This window comes from Brachycentrus maculatus, unplaced genomic scaffold (assembly GCF_059751285.1).
Source record: "Brachycentrus maculatus isolate JH-2025_06_01 unplaced genomic scaffold, ASM5975128v1 h1tg000060l, whole genome shotgun sequence".
Classification (NCBI taxonomy): domain Eukaryota; kingdom Metazoa; phylum Arthropoda; class Insecta; order Trichoptera; family Brachycentridae; genus Brachycentrus; species Brachycentrus maculatus.
In genome coordinates this window covers 399,095-421,861 of record NW_028280814.1, presented here as the reverse complement: position 1 = coordinate 421,861, position 22,767 = coordinate 399,095, and the positions used below count along the sequence as shown (strand labels likewise).

The following is a 22,767-nucleotide window of genomic DNA, read 5'->3' as shown; positions in this document are numbered from 1 at the left end:
ATTGTGCATTCAACAATGCAAGTTTGCTACTATTTATATGTATAAAAATAATATTCTAAATTGGCCACTACTGTAGAATAGGTACTCAGGTAAAGAATATGTAGATAAAATTTTAAGTAGCTGGTACACACGTAAGTATAAATGCATATAGTGGACTAATCGATATTTTCTGATGGATAACTGATATTACCTACCGAGAATATTGCACAAATTCATGGAATGTCGGATATAGTAAGAATTGCCAACCTGGAGACAGCAAAACGTTCACTAGGTACCACATAATAGAATTTTGAAAATTTATTCCACAGTAGCAGAAAACAGTAACAAGTCATGTATGCAGAAATGATGCTTGCTACTGCTGCCATAGATCTATTAAACGCATATAATGGCTCTACATTCAATCAGCTAGTTACAATCTAATTCCATAAGGAATCTTCCTAGGTTAATATATAAGATATCCACCTAGGAATTATCATAGATCTATTACATGAATGTAATATTCATAGAAACATTCTGATTTCGGAATGTATTAACCTAGGAATTTTGAAAAATTGTTTTCATAATTAATAAAATGCGGACTGTAGAGTTTCTAGATTCAAGCTTTAAAATATTTAAAAAAAATCCATAAAAAATAATAATTTTACAGGAATCACATTTTACAGAAAATTTTCAAAATCTTGACAAAAAATCCATGAAGACGGGTTGTGGACTCAATGCTTGTTTAAATGTTGCTAGATTTGTAAATCTTGTAAGAAATTAATTTGGTGTGCCGAAGAAGTCAAGTTTAGAACACAAATATATAACAGGCCGGGTCAAGAGTCGTAATAATCGTCAGGTATGTATGAGGAGATGCATGAATGTGGAAGAGGCGAAGAATGTTTGCAAAGACAGAGTGGTGTGGCGTTCAGTTCTCTCTGCCTACCCCTGCGGTGAAGCGGCGTAATGGTTAGTTAGTTTATATATAACAGATTGTTGAATTTATCGTCAAGGAATGAATGTCTTGTATTCCAAAAAATTAATCCACCTTGAGCTGCCACGGTCGATAGTAAAAAAAAAAAAAAACAAAGATGAAAAAATGCGAGGTGGTGACAAATTGACTTTCTCCCACTTTGATATGCGAACAGAAAACTAATAATGAATGGGTCACTGCAAATAAATAGTTGACCAGAAACACTACAAAGAATACCAGTCCTCAAATTTGCCCTAAAGCTTGCCGCCATGAAAAATCACTTGTCAAAACACAAATTTGTGAAGAGTGTGTGTGTACCAGCCGGTAAGTTTAGGAAGATATACAAATAAAAAATAGAAATAACATACATAATACATATTTAAAAAAAAAAATTACATTTTTTTTTGTCATTTATACATTTAAAAAAAAACTATTAAATAGAATCAGAAAATTATCTTAGTTATCATTATGCAAGGGTGACAATCTTTTACCGATAAAAAATGACAGTCCAACCTAAATTTAATGAACATGCGGTAAATAAAAGTACATGTGGTTTTTAGGAACAAATCTGTTTACACCCCATTAGGGTCAAAGAGGCTTAGCCTATAAATATAGATATACGGCGTGGGAGATAGTTGTGCAAGTTGGAGAAGATCACGAGATTACAAGGCACTGGAGACTGGCTGGTTAGCACAAGTTAGTGTACTACGAGCCGCACATCATGCAATCATCTTTGTTTTCCAGAGAGCACACAATGGACGCCATGTTGTTCTCTTCTTTTTCCGCTTCGGGTTTTGCTTTTCCATTTGACATTTGCTCTTTAGCACGGCCCTTGTCAACGGTAAACTGGATTGCGTTGGCGGCCGGCTTAGTTCGCAGATAGTACATCCCAGTCTTGAGTCCCATCTTCCATCCGTAGAAGTGGATGGATGTCAACTTCCCGTAGTTAGGTTCCGCCACGTGAATGTTGAAGGACTGACTCTGATCGATGAAGGCTCCACGGTCAGCCGCCATCTTTATCAACACTTTGTTCGATATCTCCCAAACTGTCTTGTAAAGATCTCTGATATGTTTGGGTATTGTTTCCAAATTTTGAATGGAACCATTGTTGGCGATGATAAGGTTCTTCATATCATCATCCCACAGGTCCGCCTCTGTCAAGTCTCGCAAAAGGTGGTGGTTCACTACTTGAAACTCTCCGGACAGCACTCTCCTCGTGTAGATATTGGATGTAAAAGGTTCGAAGGACTCGTTATTACCGAGGATCTGCGCCGTGGAGGCGGTCGGCATGGGAGCCAGGAGGAGGGAGTTGCGTACTCCGTGTTGGGATATCTTGGCCTTCAGGGCGCTCCAGTCCCACAGGTCTGTAGGGGTCTTGTTCCACATGTCGTACTGAAGTATCCCCTTGCTTACGGGACAGCCGGCGTACGTTTCGTACGTACCTTCCTTCTCGGCTAGCTCGCAACTGGCTTCGAGGGCGCCGTAATATAGAGTTTCGAATATTTGTTGATTGAGTAGCACCGCTTTGTCACTCTCAAATGGCAATCTCATCAACACAAAGGCATCAGCAAGACCTTGGATACCAATACCGATGGGACGATGTCGCATATTAGAGGTTTTTGCTTCTGGAACGGGATAATAATTAACATCGATGATTTTATTCAAATTTTTGGTGACAGTTTTCGTTACTTTTTTAAGCTTCTCAAAATCATAAGTCTTATTTTCCTTTACAAACATATTTACAGCGATAGAGGCCAAGTTACATACAGCCACTTCATCTTTGGAAGTGAATTCCACTATTTCGGTACAGAGGTTACTACACTTGATAGTACCCAGATTTTGTTGGTTGCTTTTACGATTGCACGCATCCTTGTACAGCATGTACGGAGTGCCTGTTTCCACTTGGGACTCGATAATAGCCATCCACAGTCTTTGGGCGGGGACCTTGCTCTTGGCGCGCCCCTCCTCCTCGTACTTGGTGTACAGCTTCTCGAACTCCTCGCCCCAGCAGTCCGAGAGACCGGGGGCGTCGTGAGGACACATGAGGCTCCACTCCTCGTTATTTTCCACACGCTTCATGAACAGGTCAGGGATCCAGAGGGCGTAGAACAGATCCCTGGCGCGGACCTCTTCCTTACCGGTGTTCTTTTTCAAATCTAGAAAATCAAATATGTCCGCATGCCACGGCTCTACATAGATTGCGAATGCTCCCGGCCTCTTGTTCCCTCCCTGGTCCACGTAGCGGGCGGTGTTGTTGTACACGCGCAACATGGGCAACAGCCCGTTGGACACTCCGTTGGTGCCCGCTATGTAGGAGCCCTTGGCGCGGATGCAGTGCACGTGCAGACCGATCCCTCCCGCGGACTTGGAGACCAGCGCACACTGCTTGAGAGTGTCGTATATACCCTCTATACTGTCTTCACTCATCGCCAGGAGGAAGCAGGAAGACAGCTGGGGACGCGGAGTGGCCGCGGAGAACAGGGTGGGGCTCGCGTGGGTGAAATATTTCTCAGAAAGTAGGTTATAAGTTTCAATAGCGGATTCGATATCTTCTCCGTGAATACCGACCGCCACTCTCATAAGCATGTGTTGAGGTCTCTCGGCTACTTTTCCCCCAATTTTAAGAAGGTAAGAACGTTCCAATGTTTTAAATCCAAAGTAATTGTAATTAAAATCTCTGTCGTAGATAATGGACGAATCTAATCTTTCCGCATTATCTAATATGACTTTATGATGAAACTCGGAGATCATCGGAGATCTGACCTTGGTGTGAGGATTCACAATGTTGAAAAGATCATCCATTACCTCTGTAATGAGAAAAGAACCAAGATGTTATTTACTGTGAAATGAAGTTACAGAGATAGCATATTATGAATCAATGTATATCAAAATATGTACCAGAGAACTGCTTTTTTGTCTCCTTGTGAAGATTGGAGACGGCGAGTCGCGCAGCGAGGATTGCGTAGTCAGCGTGGTCTGTGGTCATGGTCGCTGCTGTCTCCGCTGCCAAGTTGTCCAGCTCCACTGTAGTCACTCCCGAGTAGATGCCACTAATCACCTTCAGAGTTATGCAAACCTGGAAAGCAAGCAATAAAATAATCATTCAAAATAAATACCATATATATTAACACACTATCCGCGGGCGGATTCGCGCTCATAATAGAGATAAACATCTCTAAAAAGAAGTGATAACATTTAACCATACTGTATACATCATTGTGAGATCAAAAGATGCCGCAAAAGTCATTCGTAAAAATAACTTACACACAATTTACGATGAGTCGAGTGAAAAGGTAAAATTACCCTTCGCGCCGAACACCACCAGTCAAGTGAAACTGTAAAATTACCCTTCCCGCAGATAGTGTGTTAAAATGAATGGAAGAAAGGTAATGAAACCTAGAACCTAAAGCGCAGTAAGAGCATATACTAGGTATTTAGGAGAGGAACAGAAAGGGCTTTAAAGACAAGCATCACATTACTTGCTGCACTTTAGGTGTTGTATGTCAAAATAATTATCAAATTCCTTATTTATTCTGGTTAATTTTTTATAATTTTATAATTTCAACGAAAGTAAAATACAGACCACCACAACACACGGTACACACAGCACCAGTGAGTATACATACCGGGTCCACGAAGTCCATGTTCAACCCATAGCATAGCTTCTGTATTCTAGAAGTGATCTTGTCAATGTGCACCTCCTCCTTTCTCCCCCCTGAGAACAAACAAACCAACAAAATACAGAATAAATATGCGAAACAACTTATTGCAAGTGCAGTCAAATTAATTTGAACAATATGACTATTCATAGCTTAACCACACAATAACCCAGTCGAAATATTAGCACAGCAAACCTCAACAGTAACATTGTTACTGTTACCAAGTTCTCTGGAGTATACATTGTGAGTTTTGTTTACTAAAAGCAATATCCTAGACCAGTTTATATAAGCTTTTTGGAGCAGGTACAACGTTTTCAGTTGCAGTTCACTAATGGCATATATTTTTGACAATTTATGGAATACATACAGAACACCATGAAATAGGGTAAGGAATGTTTTATCGACTAATATTTTAAAATGCGTACTTTCCTTTACTATTCCACTGTATTAACATCAAATCAGACGATTATTTATATCAGGCACCGATTAAAACAAAATAAAATTAAACGGTTTTGTTATACCTATAAAATGTAAAGAATAATGAAATATGAAAATGATCTTTGGGGCATATTTTATATTCAATATGCAATTAACAGCTCTATAGAATATATTTTTCAATTAAAAGGCCGACTTCTCTTGGGAGGAAATGATTTAAATCATAAATGTGTAAAAAAACTCGATACATACTAAGAAAACTTCAACATTTCTTTGAACATGTAATACATTACCGTGATATCTCGAAAATATAAGTTGAAATGAACTTACCACGTTTTAAAACGAAAAGTCTGTTGAATTTGGCGACCATGGCGAATTTTAGATTAATATTTCCTAGAAAAGTCAAACCGACAGAAATACTCTTTTCAGGTGTATTTTATACGTTAAAGTAAGTTGTAATAAAAATAAAACTTTGGTATATTATGAAGACCAATTATTATTGTCGAATATCGAAATGCCAAATATAAATTCTTAGTGGACAAAGCGACAAAACAACAACGAAAAATGAAATGCGACAATAATGGCCGCGAACAGCTGCAAATGTGCAAATGCAACGTTTTCCCGCGCAAATAAGCATTCCGCGTACGGCCGTTTTCCGCCGGCGTCACTTTAGACGGCGTTACTGATAATCCAATTAAATTTTAAAATCCAAAAAAACTTGATACCTACATAATTTTTGTATGGGAGTCATGCATTAGTTATTCGGTATTTGGAAGGAAAACGTTGGTGTTGAGAAATCGCCCACATAAAACTCTTTTTTTTGGGTGAGAATAATGCTAGATAATGCAAACATCAATTTACCCAATTTTTTATTTCAATTTTGAAATTTTCGTATCTCCAACACTGGTCGAGATATTTTACCTTTGGATGAATATCGGATTCAACATACTATACAAATATAATGTAAAGATTTTAAAAAGTCAAGTCTATGTTCTAAATATGTTATGTTTCTAAATTGTATTTATAAATATCCATCATTTCACACCATATTCGCTTGTCGAAAAAAAACACATTTTACCATGTATTTTTTTTACACAAATGAGATTATTTCGAATGGACCAAATCGAATGTCTTGGAATCCCAAATTCAAATATTTTATTTTGGAAAAAAAATGTACTTGGATTTTGTGGATTCGGAATAGACGTGTGCTATAAACATAATATCATTGACAAAAAGTTTAACCATCGACTATAAGTTAGTGATAGATACCTTACATTAGCGGATATTTGACAGGTACCTACCTACTTATGTGTGTCAATTTTTTTTACGATTTATGATATAGTGATATTGTCGTAAATCACTTCAGCTCAAAATCTACAAATATGGGTAGTGGGGCAAAACCCCACCTGGTCCCTCATAAGAAATTTATTGGTTTCACAACTTGGTTCCAATATGAAAATTTATTGTCCAAAACACGATTTTCTACATTCTATATAGAATACATATTTTTTATTGGAACCACCCAAAAAAAAATATCGATGTTTTTATGACTTACAGATTACTCGATTCTTTCAGAATTTTCACATTTATTTTTATGTGTCTGAGAAATGAATTTACATTTTTTTCTTTTATTATATTCCCCTGAAGTAGTATTTTACGAAAATAGCGTTATTTAAATTGTCTAAAATTATTAATATTTAACTTTGTAAGGCTTCTAAAGTGGTAGCACACTACATCCACATCTCTTTTCACTTCAGCAATACCACTCCAATTTCTATTATCATTATTACTCCATTTCTAAGGGATTTCCTTGATTGTAGTTAAAGGGACTGAATCTTTGTATATATTTTCCTCTCTTTTTTTTCAGTTACCTTTGCGTAGTATTTATGCGCCTTGTTACGGACAAATCGCACACCCCGTGCGGCGGCCCGGAAAAGGACTTCTAGGCGTCCGGCGGGCGAGACGGTTGCCCGTCGGGCCGCGGCCCGAAGAAGGGCTTTTGGAAATTCGTGTAGACTTCGTATGGCTTAGGCACTGTATTTGTATGTTTAGGATAAGGAAAATATGTATTGGTTCGGAATTATGTAAATGTATCGGATGTATTATTGTAAAGGCACCGGTACGGTATGGAAATATAGTCCGTCCGGTGCCCCTTAGAGGAAGACAGCAATATGGCTGTCTCTTTCCCCCGGCCGCTGATCGGCCGTGCTTTCCCACTGTCGGGCGGCACGCGATCACGGTCGGGTATTTCTAGTATATAATCTTTGGTCGGGTATAAGTAGGGTTGACTTTGCCACAATAAATTAGTGCGAGTGTTTTTGCCTAGAATTTTCACTCATGAATTACATGAAATTATAGTAACTTTAAACATAAAGAGTAAATCCACTCACAAGTAGGCATAGGCTATGAAACTTATAAAGTTGAAGCCTGAGTAGGGACATGATAAACGGTGTTGCATAAGCCGTAGCTAGATTTCAGAGTCACTTGGACGTTAGGTAATTAAAAAAAAAAAACAATAAATTAGTTCTGGTGCGACTGCTGAAACCTGTGTTTCATTTCTCCGCTCCCGCTCCTTGGACACCTCGCCGCGCCGCCAGCCTGGACCGTTTCGCCTGTTTGCACCGATTCACAGACCAGTTTCGGAAAGCCCTTATCAGGGCTATTGAGGTTGACTTGTCGGTCCAGTGCTCGCTCTTCCCGGCTCACACATCCAGTCACCTCCGTCCGTATCCAGCTTACAACTCGGTACGGCGGGGCCGTCTGGAACGTCACCCCTTACAATGGTGGCAAGTTGGCAGATTCTGAGTGAAGGCCAGGCGTGTATATTTCTTCCGAGTCATCGCCCGTAACCCGCGTCGGTTACACGCTGTTGAATTCCCAAGATGAGTTACGTATAACAAAAAGTACAGTAGCAAGTTCCAGCATCTTACTCTAAATTCTGATGTATTTTTTTTATTAACGTTTATTTATATAAAATTACTTATAAATTGTTAAGGAGTGTAACGACTTGGAATATGAATTAAATTAAAAAAATAAAAATCAATTTGTGACAAATAATTAATTCTTTTTAACTAGAAAACTGTCTTAAGATATTTGTTTTTGCCGATGCTTCGAAATTTGGCGTAAATGTGTCACAACATAATCATTGAATAAAATTTGTAGTGCGAATAGCCACCCCCTATTAGGGTGATGCTTCTGAATATATGATGCAACAGTTTCCCATGCTTTCAGCATTTCTCTTGTTGTGCTAGAAGATTGTTGCTCTGCTACTTCCACCTCCTCCATTAACAAGCTCTCCTTCATAATTTATTGCGGTGAATCACAATGCAACTCCATAAACTCTTCGGTGGTCAGCTGGACTATGCTCTTTCACAAGCTCTTCAATATTGTTGGTATCCAACTCGAGTACTGGCGCGGAAGTCCCGGCGCACAAGTGAATTTCGTGAAAAAGGGACTCGTCCTTTCTCTGTAACTCGTTCTGCAAAATATCGCTCGGTAAGGGAGCAACTATTTAAAAAAAAAGCTAATTATTAGAGGTTTTATTGTAAATCTAATGCCAAAAGTTATTTGTTTAAAGTTAAGAAATTAGTTATTGTGACAAGTGCACTTTTCGCGGGTGTGAATTGTTTTTTATATTGTCATTTTTGTAGAATCTGGAGCACAGAATTGATCACCTCACCTTCATAAAATTAGTGATCAAGTTAACACCGTGTCGATCATTTTTGAGATGAAGTATGATTTAAAAATAATAATAAAAACCCTTATCCGCACCCTAATGGTGCATAGGGCACTGCTTCATATGAACACAGTGTTATCTTGATCGTTTACACACGAAGGAAAGGTGATCAGCCCTCCGCTTCAGGTACCAGTCCAGGGTAATATTGAATAAATATTACAGTGAAAAAATCACTTATATTTATTTGACCCCCCCTGGGAATCGAACCCGGGACCTCCAGAACGGTAGCCGAGCGTGCTGACCATTACACTACAGAGGCGGATGATTTTAAAATCAAGAAAAAAATATATTTAAAGGGTTGAAGAAGGATAGTGTCCTGCTTTTGGTAAATCTGATAAAACTGAACGCATTATCTTAATACTGTGAGGAAACAATATTCTGTGTGTCGATATTGTTTGACTGCAATGAGAGGTTGTCACACTTTTTAAAGTAATGAATCCAAGGAGAATGTTACACCACATGGCAAAGTTTAAATTGATATATCTCAAAATTTAAAAAAAAAATAGGGTTGACACTATCTTTACTGAGACCTTCATTTAAAACTGGACCTTTTCTTCGAATATTAATTTCAACATAAGGACCATAGTCCATTTGATCTTCACATTCGTTTGATAATGCCCTAACAAGGCGAAACAATTGTCACAGTATAATTTTTTATGTGTTTTTGTTAATAAAATACAACTTAGTAGACTCAAAAAATCTGTGTTTGATTTAAAATTAATACATAAATTAAAATGGAGTTCTACAAATTAAACGCCAAATCAATAAATAAATAAATAATTTTCTGATCTTTCATATTTTCCCTTGGACAAAAACAAGCAACTTGTATAACTCTCAGTAGGTTTATGCTGAATTTTATTAATTTACAATTTGGATATTGAAAATGCAATAAACTGCTAAACAAAGTGGTGCCATATTTAAGTGTGTATAATAAAAGCATAATTTGGAAAAATATTATTTCTTCTCTTGGCTAATAGCCCCATGGGGATATAATAGTAAATTTTCATTGGTTTCTTTAATTATAACTTGCTAAGAAAAAATGGATGGCAAATACCAAAGGAACAAGCTGGTTTTGTGAAAGGAAGAAGAACAAGAGAGCAGATCCTCAACATCCGCCAAGTGATCGAAAAAAGCCGAGAGTTCCTGACGCCAACAGTTTTATGCTTTATCGATTACAAGAAAGCTTTCGACTGCGTGAAGTGGGAACATCTGTGGAAAGTACTCATGGAGATGGGAGTCCCATCCCATTTGATAAAACTCATCCATGGACTTTATGCCCAAAGTAAGGCAATCGTAAGAATCAATGGCATAAACACTGCAAGCTTCCCCACTGAGAAAGGTGTAAGACAGGGATGCATACTCTCCCCTGACCTGTTTAACATCTATGGGGAATACATCATGCGCAGGGCTCTCTACGAATGGAATGGAGGAGTGTCCATTGGTGGAGTAAAGCTGTCCAATATACGATATGCGGACGACACAACACTTTTGGCCAAAGACCCAAAAGAGATGGTAGATCTCCTTAAACGAGTAAAGATTGAGAGCAAGGCACTGGGACTAGAGATTAACCAAAGCAAGACCAAGATCATGATCATAGATCGATCTAAGAAGTTTGGTGATCTCGGGAACTTACTCGAAGGTTTAGAGATAATAAACGAGTTCCAGTTCCTTTGATCTCAAATCAGCTATGAAGGAACTTGTGAAGGAGAGATTAGACGTCGTATCGCCATCGCCAAAAGTGCCATGTCTAAGCTAGACAAAATCTGGAAAGACCGGGGTGTGAGTAACAACACCAAGATGAAGCTTGTCAGGAGCTTGGTCCACTCCATTTTTCTCTATGCTGCTGAAACATGGACCATAAAAGCAGCAGAAAGGAGAAAAATTGATGCCTTCGAAATGTGGTGTTGGAGGCGCATGCTCCAAATTCCATGGACAGCTAGACGCACCAATGAGTCCATTCGCCAGGAACTACGCTTGGATGGCTTGACTCTGGCCAATATCTGTACCCGACGGATTCTCCAGTTCTTTGGACACGTTGCGCGTGGCAACGAGGATAGCCTGGAACGACTAGTTGTGATCGGTAGCCTGGAGGGAAAGAGAGGGAGAGGAAGATCCCCACACGATGGACCGATCAAATTAAGGCAGCAGCAGGCACCTCAGTGGTTGGAGCGCTACGTGCAGCGCAGTCAAGGGATAACTGGAGAAGAGTCATTGCTTCTGCAAGGGTCACAGCCCTCAGCAATGAGGATTAAGACGGAGAAGAAGAATGAAAAAATGCAATAGTGTTATTGAAACTAATTCACTTTATAGTTTATTGGTAAAATTATTGCTAAATTGATTTGATAATTAATATGAAGATATAAAAGGTTGCTGTAATATCAATAAGTGAAATTGTACCGTAAAGGGATGATATGAAGTAGTTTATTAATGTTTGTATTTGTATAAACATTTGTGGTGTTTTTTTTTTTTTAAATCACAATATTTATATACCACAGGACAGGAGTAAAAATAATCCATAGATTTTTAACAACTCAGGACAAATTTTTAATTTGACTTAGGTAAATAATATTAAATAAAATACTATACATTTACTGTAAAAAAGGTCTTTGGAATTCCAACAATTAACAAAATATGTACCCCAAAAATTTGGGATACCTTACTCAGAATGAAATGGCCAAAGACAAAGCGATTTGTGTATTTGTATATGCATATGAGATTTCCCAAATATTTCATAAGGTACTAGACTACCACCCGCACCCGTTATGTCTTGTAATACTAATACAATGTTTTACATAAATAAATATAGAAACATGTTTAGCAGAAGGGGTGCAAAAATATAAAAACTGCATATATTTTCGTATTGATGTAGTAGTAATCATAGGGAACTCACACATACAAAACATATTAATCAAATTAAATTAAGTACTGTCTATACACTAATATATATCTTAAATATACCTAGGCTACAAAAAAATATAAATGGGATTCTGAGTAAAAAAAATTGAATGATTATGATTGTCAGATGAAACAATTTATTTCTAATAGATAAATTATCGTACAAATGAAAAATAAATATGTAACTAATAATATCATAATACATATTGGGCAGCTCCAAACAGAGAGCTGCCCAAGACAAGGACAATTACTCTCAAGTGATAGTTGACGTCAGGGGGACCTGACATGAATTGCACAGAAGATCATAATATTTATAAAGAATGAAAAGAAAATTATGAAAAAGATGTAATTAAAATACAGCAAATCTTATTCCTATAAATATTTTTGTGAATACAATGGTATAATTGTCAATTTTCATTTATTTATTTGAAAAGTTCAGTGCCATCCAAAATAAATATTTGAAAACATGTTTTTAAATAAGGAAATGCAAGTTACTCAATACATATATTTAATGTTTCTAATCTATAAATGTTCGTAAAAATTAATTGCATTAGAAAAAATGTTATGATGTATCAATTACTGACCTCTGAAATTCTTATTGCATATTGTATTATAAAATGTATTTTATAATAGACCAGTGGCCAAGAAAAGCTAATTAATTGATTATTTTTACTATATAAAATAACACATACATTCCATAATTTACCATATGATTACTAATTATCTCCCTAAACACGAGCAGTACGCCCTATTAGAGAGTAACTCATTACTAAAATATTACATCATTAAGTATTATTTCATCATAACTTACGTTTAAATTTAAACACAATAAAAATAAATAATAATAATGAAATGGACACAAATTTAAATGAACTGTACTTCTTACCGAACAACAGATCATCCAAGTAAACAATGAAAATTTAGTAATTATGATTTTTCAGATAGTTATAGAAATGTTTATTTTAAGAAAAATCAAGCATAAAACAGTTTGTAAATGTGAGTGAGTTATGGATAGGATTTCGATATAATCATGCATTTGACAGGTGACCAATCTCGGCAGTTGGAACGAACTTTAGTGCGAGTATAGTGACCTTTGGAGCGAGCATCTACTGTGGACATTGAAACAAAAAAGTTTAGTAACTTATGTAACACAATTACTCAAATAGTTCATTTACAAATGATGATTGATAACATTTAAAAAAGAACATTAGAATACATACAAAATGAAATACATATTGATATTAATAAATAATTTTAAATTCATACACTGGTCCAATTCAGATATTTGTAATATAGCGTAATATGTATTTACTTACGTAAAACAATTGCTATTATTATAAGATTTACTACATTCAGGAAGGTATAAAACCATTACAGCTAATAAGTTATAACTACCCACGATGGTTAATAAGGAGTCAATACATAATATAATCACACACAAACACTATGTATATTCATGAAGTCCATTTCTTCCACTGAGGCGAACCACTGACAGTGACAGAGATATGTTTTACCTCCCGAGTATTTTGCTGATTACTTTTTTTGGTATTCACTTTTTTATTCTTAACGTCATTTAAAAACTGAGATGAAGTTAGTAAGAGAATTCCACAAAGTCGAAGGAAAACAGTATGGTGATACAAAGGAATCAGTAAGTGTCAGTGTACTAGTGGTTACCCGGCTTTTACTGCGTAGGGGAGGGATCCACCGATATATTTCGCTGCTTTACGGCAAGGGCATAGCTAAAATCTGTCATATCAGAGTTTTGATTTTCCTAAACTGCTAAATAAAAAAGCAAATACAAGTCGTTAATCGATACACTCGGAGTATATCTCTTTTTCAGTTCAGTGCCAGACGCCGATAAGGTTCGCCGTCTCTTTATTAGACTCTCAGTATTTCCGTGTGTTTATTGTAGCAAATAGCTATCCAGTCCGGCTGTGTGGCACCCCACTGGATCTGGTTCACTTCTCCTTCAGCAGCTGTATACGCCAGGATCGGGTCCTCAATGGCTCGGGGCATCTGCTGGATGTCCCAGATAAGCGCTTGGTGATCGTCACCAGCAGTGCAGATATGACAAGAGCTGAGGAGATTAATTAAGTCATAAGATATACAGTGATTTTAAACAAAGATATAAAATTTAATACAATACAGTTTGTACTTTTCTTTAAAAATATGTATTCACTTGGCGAGTATTAGAGGAAAAAGATATTGACCTGTGAGGAGCCCATGCGATACCATTTACACATGCTCTGTGATTGTTGAGCCGGGCGACAGGAGTACACGGAACTCTCACATCCAGAATTATGACTTCACATGCATCCATCGCAACTGTAGCCAAGTAGTTAGGGTCTTGCTTATTCCAAGCCAACCTCAGAAGAGGAGTATGAGCCGGGTCCTGAAGAATAAAGTTCTCTTATTAGTTGCACCTATATACGTACTTCATAACTCAAACCAAATTAATAATTCAAATATACCCCAGACATAGTGCATTCAAATCATTTAATAGCATACCTCATAGATAATAGTAGAATGCTCAAGATGTCGGAGATCAAACATTCTAACAGAGCCATCAGCTCCAACTGAGGCAAACATGTCACGACCTCCACCCGCTCTTGAAAACGCAATATCATACACTTCCTGAAAGTTCAACATTTTCTTAAATACATATAGTTTTAGTAAATCAACAGTATCATGCAAGTAGCTAATATTAGAGTGTTGGCACACCTAAAACATAGTATTTATGTAATACCCAATATTTTCATAATAAGTGTGACCAGTTTATAATTAAAAAAATGTTATTATTTTATTAAATTATTAATAGCTGCCAAAAATTACAAGATTTTGAAATTTTTTAATTATTGGTTAAAATAAATAAGAAAAAATACATAGTACGAAGGTTGCATAATATGGATTATAAAGGCGTGTAAAATATATTGGAAAAAAGTAACATACAACAAAAAACCTTTTTACCTTATCATGAGCTATAAGTTGTGTCTTCACATGTCCCGTTACGAGATTAACTCGCCCAAGGAGCTGAAAGTTGATAAAGCAGTCTGTTATATATGATTCATCTCATGTTTACATTCAATGAATAAAATAAGTAATTTTTACTTGTCCTGTTTCCAGACCCCAAATAGTGCAGGTAGTATCGATGCTTGAAGTGCCAATTAAATTGGGATCTACTTCATTCCAATCAAAGGAAGTCAGCGGAGCGCAAAAATCAGAGTTCTTATTGTTGTTCAGAACACATTCCAGTCTTGTGTCTGGTTCTCCTGCCCTCCATATTCTTAAATAGTCACCTGTTGATTAACAAATGAAATACAAATTACTTAATGGTATAATATAGACGAACTTATAGGCAGACGCGTGCATTCTATATATTCAAAAAAGCAGTGCTTACTCTGGATTACTTGCATTTCATATAGAAACACGAGCAGTGCCTACTATGCTTTATCCTTACCCAACCCTACTGCCTACCCTGATTAAAAACTCACGCCACTGCTTATAGATAATATGTATATAGCCGTTATCAGAAAAACTCTTATCAAAGGTGGGGATGTGCTACCTTCTTAGTGTGATAATCTTTTTTCCAAAACAAATGAACAGGGTAAATTAAAATTAAGTAATTGATATTATAACTTTATTTGATTCCCAGTAATAAAAAAATTAAACAGAATGTTTATATGAACACAAATAGTATGGCATATATTTTAAATGCTCATTACACACAATTCTTTATTCCTTACCAACAATAACAATTAACCCCTTTTCCATGGCTAACACACATTTGTGTAGTGACATAAATATGTCTATCACGGATATATGTATAATTTGGCAGTGTCTAGATTTAAAATTATTAGGACAAAATAAGTTAAGGATAGTCGGACTGTTATAAATGTTTGCTTAAAATGTGGCTTATTATGTGTTCTGAATTGATTTCTGGAGTCCATCATGAGAGAAGCGTTCATTTTCTTTCCCGTTATCGCGGTTTCTACTGTCTATTCCTGGGTCAGTGTCCTACTCTATGGTCGCTTTGTCCGTTTCCGCTGATTTGGTATCCGGTCATCCATGGATTTGGGTTGTTCATAAAGCGTCATTTTCCCATCGTGTAACGACGTTCGTTGATTTTGTCCGATCAATTCGAAAAAATCGTATTCATTCCTGGGCAGTATATCGTAGATAGTGTTATAAACTTTGAAAACATATTTAGTTCTTTTAATTTACGTCATTAAAACGTCAAGTTCTTGTGTATAACGGATAATTATCGTGTTTATTTTGATTGCGAGACGCCGCCGCCATTTTGAGTGCGCGGTAATTGTTTACAAACACCGTGATAAGGGTGTGAATCTTATTATTATTAAGTGTCTCGTCTTCTATAAAAACAAAACTAAAAAATTGCTCGTATTATAAACTTTCGCTTCAATCCAAACGGCATTGTCGCGCATTTACCGAAAAAACTTTTCATTTCGAATATTTTATAAACTAAACGACGCCATCTTGAAACACGTGTTTGTTGTTTACAAACATCGTGCGAGTCAAGATTTTCAAGGGCGACGGATAGTTAATTAAATTTTTATAGAACTTTATGCTTTGTGCCTAATTTCATATAAATTTTCACATCTGTCCGAAAACACCGATCTTTATAGAAAATGAGTGATACAGAAAATGTTTCGCCATTATCGCCGGTAGCTGGGCCTTCTCAGCGCAGTGAATCTCGGAAAAGATCCCGCGATCCATCCGTTTTATCGTCAGATTCAGAGTCTCCTGAACCGCGTCAGCAAAAGCGCCTTAAAGTGTTAATGGACCCACGGATAGACTATCTAGTTCAGCAGATAGGACTTTTGACTGACGCCGTGTTCCAAAGTCAAACCGGGGCTAAGGTCGCGGCGCCAGGCGACACTTCTCCCGTAGACTCGGGATCGCAAGAAGACGACGACGGTTTTCTACAACAGCAAATCCCATCAGGATTCGAGCCTTAGAAAAGCTGCAACACTTTGGTAGTGAAAACTGGGCGGGCGTGCGATATGTTGATGTCCAGAAGAAATTTCTGGCAGAGCCATCGTTTGTTGAATTGAAAGTCAACGACGAGCTCAGACGCTGCGATGTCAGCTCCCCTGCCCAAGCTTCGCTGGAAAGGTCTTTCGCCGCTCTATCTCATGCCCTCCTCATACAAAAAGAGGAGTTTCAATCAGGGCTCCAAGAACTGGTCAATTGGGCCGCTGATAAGAACATAATTCTTAATAAAAGAAACGTATTCGATAAAGTAAAAGTTTTGTTTGCTCCTGACTCCGCATACCAGAAGGTTTCCGAAGATATTCTTCAGATGGTATGTGGCAGGCGCACAGAGGCGGTACAATTCCGCAGAAAATCCATACTCGGGGAAGTCAGAGACGAGCATGTCAGAGAGGGACTTTGCAAAATCCCTCCTTGCTCAGAATATCTCTTTGAAATCTGACGGCCTTCCTCTCTAGGGTAGGTACCTCTGACAAGCTTACGATAAAACCTGCAACAACCCATCCTTTATCAAGACCCCAGGTTCCTACCAGAAAAAGGCCAGATAACCAGTTTTTTTTTCGTGAACAGCGAAGGCCTCTCGCTAACAAAAATAACGGTCCTCCCAGAGGAGAAGCTGGCTCCAGCAAATTTTCCACCAAGAAAAAAGGGGGAGGCAAGTCTACTTCTGGTAGTTCAAAAGGAAAGTTTAGAGGAAGGCACACTCGAAATTGACGCCAGAAGGAATCCATTTCGCGGGGGATGCTTAAAGTTATTCCAGGCAGCATGGGCGACACTGGGAGCACCAGCATTTATGCTAAAAATGATAAGGGGGACACAAATACCATTTGTGTCAAAACCTCCTTTGATAATGCCACACAAGAATACTTTAAATCACTTCAGCACACCCCCTTCTGCCGAGATGGACTCCCAAATAAAGGAACTCACCGAGAGCGGTGTTCTGGAAGCTGCGGATCTCACTCCCAGCTTCTTATCAAAAATGTTCCTAACACCAAAATCGGACGGCTCCTCACGGGTAATCTTCAACTTGAAGTCCCTAAACCTGTTTTTAAACCCTGCTCCATTCAAACTCATAAGCCACTGCAAGGTTCCGGAATTTTTGCAACCAAACGATTGGTTGACAAAGATAGACCTCTCACAAGCATACTACCATCTCCCGATCGCATCAAAGCATCGGAGATTCTTGCGCTTGGTCTACCGAGGAAACTTGCTTCAGATGACAAGTCTGCCCTTTGGCCTTTCATCTGCTCCCAGAATGTTCGCGACCCTTACAAATTGGGTAGCCGAGTTACTGCGTCAGAAAGGTATACGGACAATCGTGTATCTCGACGACTTCCTCCTTGCGAGCCAATCCAAGGAAGATCTAGGCCGACAAACGCGGCTAGCAGTAAACACTCTACAATATCTGGGATGGAATGTAAATTTCCAAAAGTCAGTGCTCTCCCCAACACAAAAGTGCGAATACCTGGGGGTCGTATGGGACATGCGCAACAATCGCAAGTCCCTGTCGGAACGGAAGTGTGCGGCATTCCACCAATCACTTCGAGCGATACTGTCTTCTCGCCGATGGTCACGAAAGCAAGCGGAAAGTCTCCTGGGAAGGTTAAACTTTGCCAACTTCGTGGTGAGAAGAGGACGGCTGCACTGCCGATAATTGCAGATAGCGAGCAAACCGCTGAAGCAACTTCCACCCAGAAGGTTAGTTCCAATGACCGAGGAGTGCTTGCAGGAGGTGGAATGGTGGTTAGAGAACTTGAACTCGTCAAGCACCATTCACAAGGAAATGTTCAGTCATTTCCTGACAACAGGTGCCTCAGACCTGGCTTGGGGAGCAACTTTAGACGATTTAACCTTATCAGGTCAGTGGACCGTCCAACAGAAAAAGTGGCATTCAAACCGAAAAGAGTTGTTCGCAGTGCTTGCAACCCTTCAACACTCAGCTCACAACCTCTCCGGTTCAGAAGTCTTAGTGCAATCGGACAACAAATCAGTGGTTGCGTATATCTCCAAGGAAGGGGGCACCAGATCCTTAACACTTTTAAATCTGACCCAAGACCTCCTGATCCTTGCAGACAAGTGGGATATCTCGTTGACAGCTCAGTTTCTTCCCGGAAAATACAACGGAGACGCGGATCACCTATCTCGGGGAAAAACACCTCCGGAGTGGCACCTTTTACCGGCAGCAACCCAACCGATTTTCAATCTCTTCGGGCAACCCGATATAGACCTATTTGCTTCCGTAACGGCACACGTGACTTCGACATACGTGTCAAGAGATTGCACGGACTCGTGCGCAATCTTTCAAAACGCTTTCAGTCAATGTTGGGACTTCAATCTGGCCTGGATATTTCCTCCGCCAAATTTAATACCAAGAATCCTAGCACACCTGAACAAGGCGACCGGAACTTACCTTCTCGCAGTCCCGAGGTGGCCGAGGGCGTTCTGGCGACCAGACCTAATACGCCGATCATTAGCACCACCACTCAAAATAGCAAACCTGGAATCGGTACTAATCGACACATCCACCGGCAAACCTCCGCCCAAAATCCAAGAACTGGAAATAGAAGTTTGGAAAATTGGGGGTGGGACGGCGTTTTAAGTAGATGGAATCCTGAGGAAAAGAATTTGCTTCTATCAGGGTGGCGAGCTTCGACGCTAAATACCTACAAGCCAGCTTGGGATAGATGGTGCCGCTGGGCATCAAATAACAATTTCCATCCTAACAAACCGTCTGCAAACCAGGTGGCCAGATACCTGGCGCAGTTGTTTATCGAAGAGAAATTGTCATACAATACTATACTAGTACATAAGTCAGCGATAGCAACATTCTGTAACCCAACAGCTGAGGAAAGTCTCAGCTCTAATTTTTTGGTAAAACATACCCTTAAAGCAATAGCTATGGCAAAGCCTACTCTTCCAAAATCTCCAATCTGGAATCCACAGATTGTTAAAGATTGGCTCTGTAAAAATAGCCCTAAACTAAACTCCTTGTACGAGATATCGTGTAGAGTGGCAACACTATTGCTGCTCTCGTCAGGACAAAGAGTACACGACCTGACGTTACTAAACATCTCGGATGGAAACCTGCAGGATGAAGGCACTTCTATTATATTACATCCGTCTTTTGGATCAAAGACTGACACCCGGTTACACCAGCAATCCAGCTGGAAACTTTTAGAATCACCGGAGCTTAATATAAACCCAGTCTTTTGGACAAGAAAACTAGTAGAATTGTCCAAGGATCGAAGGTCGGAAGTGGATAACCTTAATAACCTATTTATAAGTACGAGGGGCCCCGTAAAAGCGGCTACAAGAACCATAATAGGAGGATGGGTAAAGAGCATGCTGAAAATGGCAGGAGTGGAAGCTACCCCCGGCAGTACACGCTCAGCGGTCGCATCCCTCAATTGGTTAGAAAACTACCCAATTGATAATATCTTAGAGAGAGGAAATTGGAAAAGTGAAAATACCTTCAGGAAATATTACCAAAGAGAGTTGCTTAATCACACCGTCTCAAAAGACTCCTCTCTAGCAAGCCTGTTTCAACCAGTTAACATCAAATAAAGGCGTCACCCGGTCACCAGGAGATAACAGACAGATCTCTCATGATGGACTCCAGAAATCAATTCAGAACACATAATATCGGAGTTTTACCTACCATTAAAACTCTTATTATGTTTCTATTGATTTCTGGAGTCCAGGTAAGACCTACCTGGTGCATCATGAGCTTTATGAACAACCCAAATCCATGGATGACCGGATACCAAATCAGCGGAAACGGACAAAGCGACCATAGAGTAGGACACTGACCCAGGAATAGACAGTAGAAACCGCGATAACGGGAAAGAAAATGAACGCTTCTCTCATGATGGACTCCAGAAATCAATAGAAACATAATAAGAGTTTTAATGGTAGGTAAAACTCCGATATTATTCATGCTGTGTATCAAAATCTATTTAAATATAGAGAATGCAAAATATCATTTTTTTCATTTAAAATGTGGCTTATTATTCATGCTGTGTATCAAAATCTATTTAAATATAAAGAATGCAAAATTTCATTTTTTTCATTTAAAATGTGGCTTATTATTCATACTGTGTATCAAAATCTATTTAAATATAGAGAATGCAAAATTTCATTTTTTTCATATCATTTTATCAGGTTTTTCAACCACAATATATTGTGTATCATTTCACAATATATTGTGTATACAGGTTTATATTTCACGACTCAAATACCTAATTATAAAATATACTTATTATAAGAGCAATGTCTGGGATAATGATGGATATAAAACTAATACAGCCACATCTAATATAAGGCCGCAGGAATAGTTAATGGGGATTTAATGAGTTTTTTTTACATACCACTAGTAGCGAGGAGATCTGGCATTATTCCTTTGCTATCAGGAATCCACATTATTTTAGTTGTAGGATACGGATGATCAAAAGTGCTTTTGGCACTAAACTCACTTGTGTCTTCATCTAGTGACACTATTTGAACCTAAAATAATTACGACAAGGCTCAAACATCAACGGAAACTAAGAGATCGGGAAGAAACAACAGAGTAACCTTCAATGAATACCAATCACCATCAGGAATAATAAATAAGTACATTACTGTATAAATTACACTCGTGATCAGTGATCTGGAGATGTATTATGTCAAATAAAGATAAAATTCGTACCTTGTTGTTGTATTCTTCAACAAAACTTCCAAGGGCTAATCGGAATCGTTTGTCAGGCCTCACGGACCAATTCATCGAGTATAAGGGCCATGGTGCCAAATATCTGCAAGCAAAATCATTATATGTAGATTTTTTTTAAATGTATTTTTGAATCAATGTTTTGAAACAAACATGAAGGTAAGCATGCTCAGATATTTTACGTTGAAAATAATTATTTAGTATTTACTTATAAATTTCTTTCCGTTTCCCACTGCTACTTGAACTACCAGACCCGCCGTGAGAAACAGACATTTCGGAGTAGCGAAAAATGATTGAAACGTTGAAAACCCTTTACACTAAGATTTCGTACGGGATATCCACATTTTATATTTCTGGGTGTTCACAAAAATTTCCAATGAACGTGGATTTGAAAATGTTACTCCGAAATAATTTTTATATCAAGCATGGTGTTAAGAATAACATAATTCAAAGATATTCATTAATCGTCCAAAATTTAAGGAATAATACTAAGTGGAGAACACCGACGTAAATAAATGCCGAATGCCGATTGTCAAAAAAGCAACAACATGAAATCGATTCAAAGAAATGTTCCAAAATAGGACTTATGTGCACACTTCCGCATTCTAAGAATATAAGTACCTACCCATAAACTCAAATAAAGAAAAAGAAGATAGCGGTGACGAATCAAACGACAAGGCGAAGTTGAGGTATATGCAAACATGTTTTATTTTTTAACGTGCATAATATTTAAAACTATTTCAAAATGTTATTTATGTACATATTTATGAAAAACTTCCCCATAACCCAAAATACACAAATGCTGATATTAGGCAATAGAAAAATAAATTAATATTAGTATGCAATATTTCTTTTTCTTCTTCTAACCCTTATCAGCACCCCAATGTTGCAAAGGGCACTGAATCATATAAACACAGTGTTATGTATCAGATCGTTGACACACGAAGGAAAAGTGATCAGCCCTCAGCTTCAGTTACCAATCCAGGGATATTGGATAAATTTTGGTGTGAAAAAATCACTTATATTTATTTACCCCCCTCCCCTAGGAATCGAACCCGGGACCTCCAGAACGGTAGCCGATCGTGCTAATTACACTACGGGAGTAATTAGTCAAGCTGAAGGCACAAATGTATTTAGTTTATTCTGAAACATGCGATGATCAGAATAAAACGAAAACCAGTTATCATTTATTTGCAAGAGCGGCTAAATAGTAATAAAAAACAACAATTTTAATTAAGACTTTTTAGATTAATAATAGGTTATAAGTATGTTTATATATGTACACAAAATAAAGTCATATTTTTTTATGAAATTGCATTTTTTTATTTTCCCGTAAACGCGACTTGAAACTAAACGCATTTTTTGCTATCAACGTGGT

General features: G+C 38.0%; 2 protein-coding genes across 2 annotated transcripts; both read right to left on the bottom strand.

Annotated features, from left to right (window-relative positions):
* Positions 1–954: 954 nt before the first annotated feature.
* LOC148311635 (ribonucleoside-diphosphate reductase large subunit-like) lies at positions 955–5,684 on the bottom strand. Its single transcript, XM_088256311.1, has 4 exons — positions 5,374–5,684; positions 4,576–4,664; positions 3,848–4,025; positions 955–3,756 (listed from the first exon to the last, which is right to left on the bottom strand). Exons 1-4 carry the CDS (start codon positions 5,411–5,413, stop codon positions 1,655–1,657), a joined length of 2,409 nt encoding a protein of 802 aa, XP_088112437.1. The 5' UTR covers positions 5,414–5,684; the 3' UTR covers positions 955–1,654.
* Positions 5,685–11,785: 6,101 nt separating this feature from the next.
* On the bottom strand, positions 11,786–22,002 carry LOC148311634 (DDB1- and CUL4-associated factor 7). Its single transcript, XM_088256310.1, has 8 exons — positions 21,598–22,002; positions 21,372–21,474; positions 21,052–21,187; positions 14,783–14,970; positions 14,642–14,704; positions 14,183–14,308; positions 13,885–14,066; positions 11,786–13,751 (listed from the first exon to the last, which is right to left on the bottom strand). Exons 1-8 carry the CDS (start codon positions 21,660–21,662, stop codon positions 13,553–13,555), a joined length of 1,062 nt encoding a protein of 353 aa, XP_088112436.1. The 5' UTR covers positions 21,663–22,002; the 3' UTR covers positions 11,786–13,552.
* Positions 22,003–22,767: the final 765 nt, after the last annotated feature.

Bases quoted from the DNA above. Each gene is read 5' to 3' on its own strand.
- LOC148311635 (XM_088256311.1), bottom strand. From the start codon at position 5,413: ATGGTCGCCAAATTCAACAGACTTTTCGTTTTAAAACGTG. The intron at 4,665-5,373 runs GTAAGTTCATTT...GTTTGTTCTCAG, and splicing joins ACTTTTCGTTTTAAAACGTG to GGGGGAGAAAGGAGGAGGTG. The intron at 3,757-3,847 runs GTACATATTTTG...TTCTCATTACAG, and splicing joins GACAAAAAAGCAGTTCTCTG to AGGTAATGGATGATCTTTTC.
- LOC148311634 (XM_088256310.1), bottom strand. From the start codon at position 21,662: ATGTCTGTTTCTCACGGCGGGTCTGGTAGTTCAAGTAGCAGTGGGAAA. The intron at 14,971-21,051 runs GTATGTAAAAAA...GTTAATCAACAG, and splicing joins AGATCTCCTCGCTACTAGTG to GTGACTATTTAAGAATATGG. The intron at 14,067-14,182 runs GTATGCTATTAA...TTTATTCTTCAG, and splicing joins ATTCTACTATTATCTATGAG to GACCCGGCTCATACTCCTCT.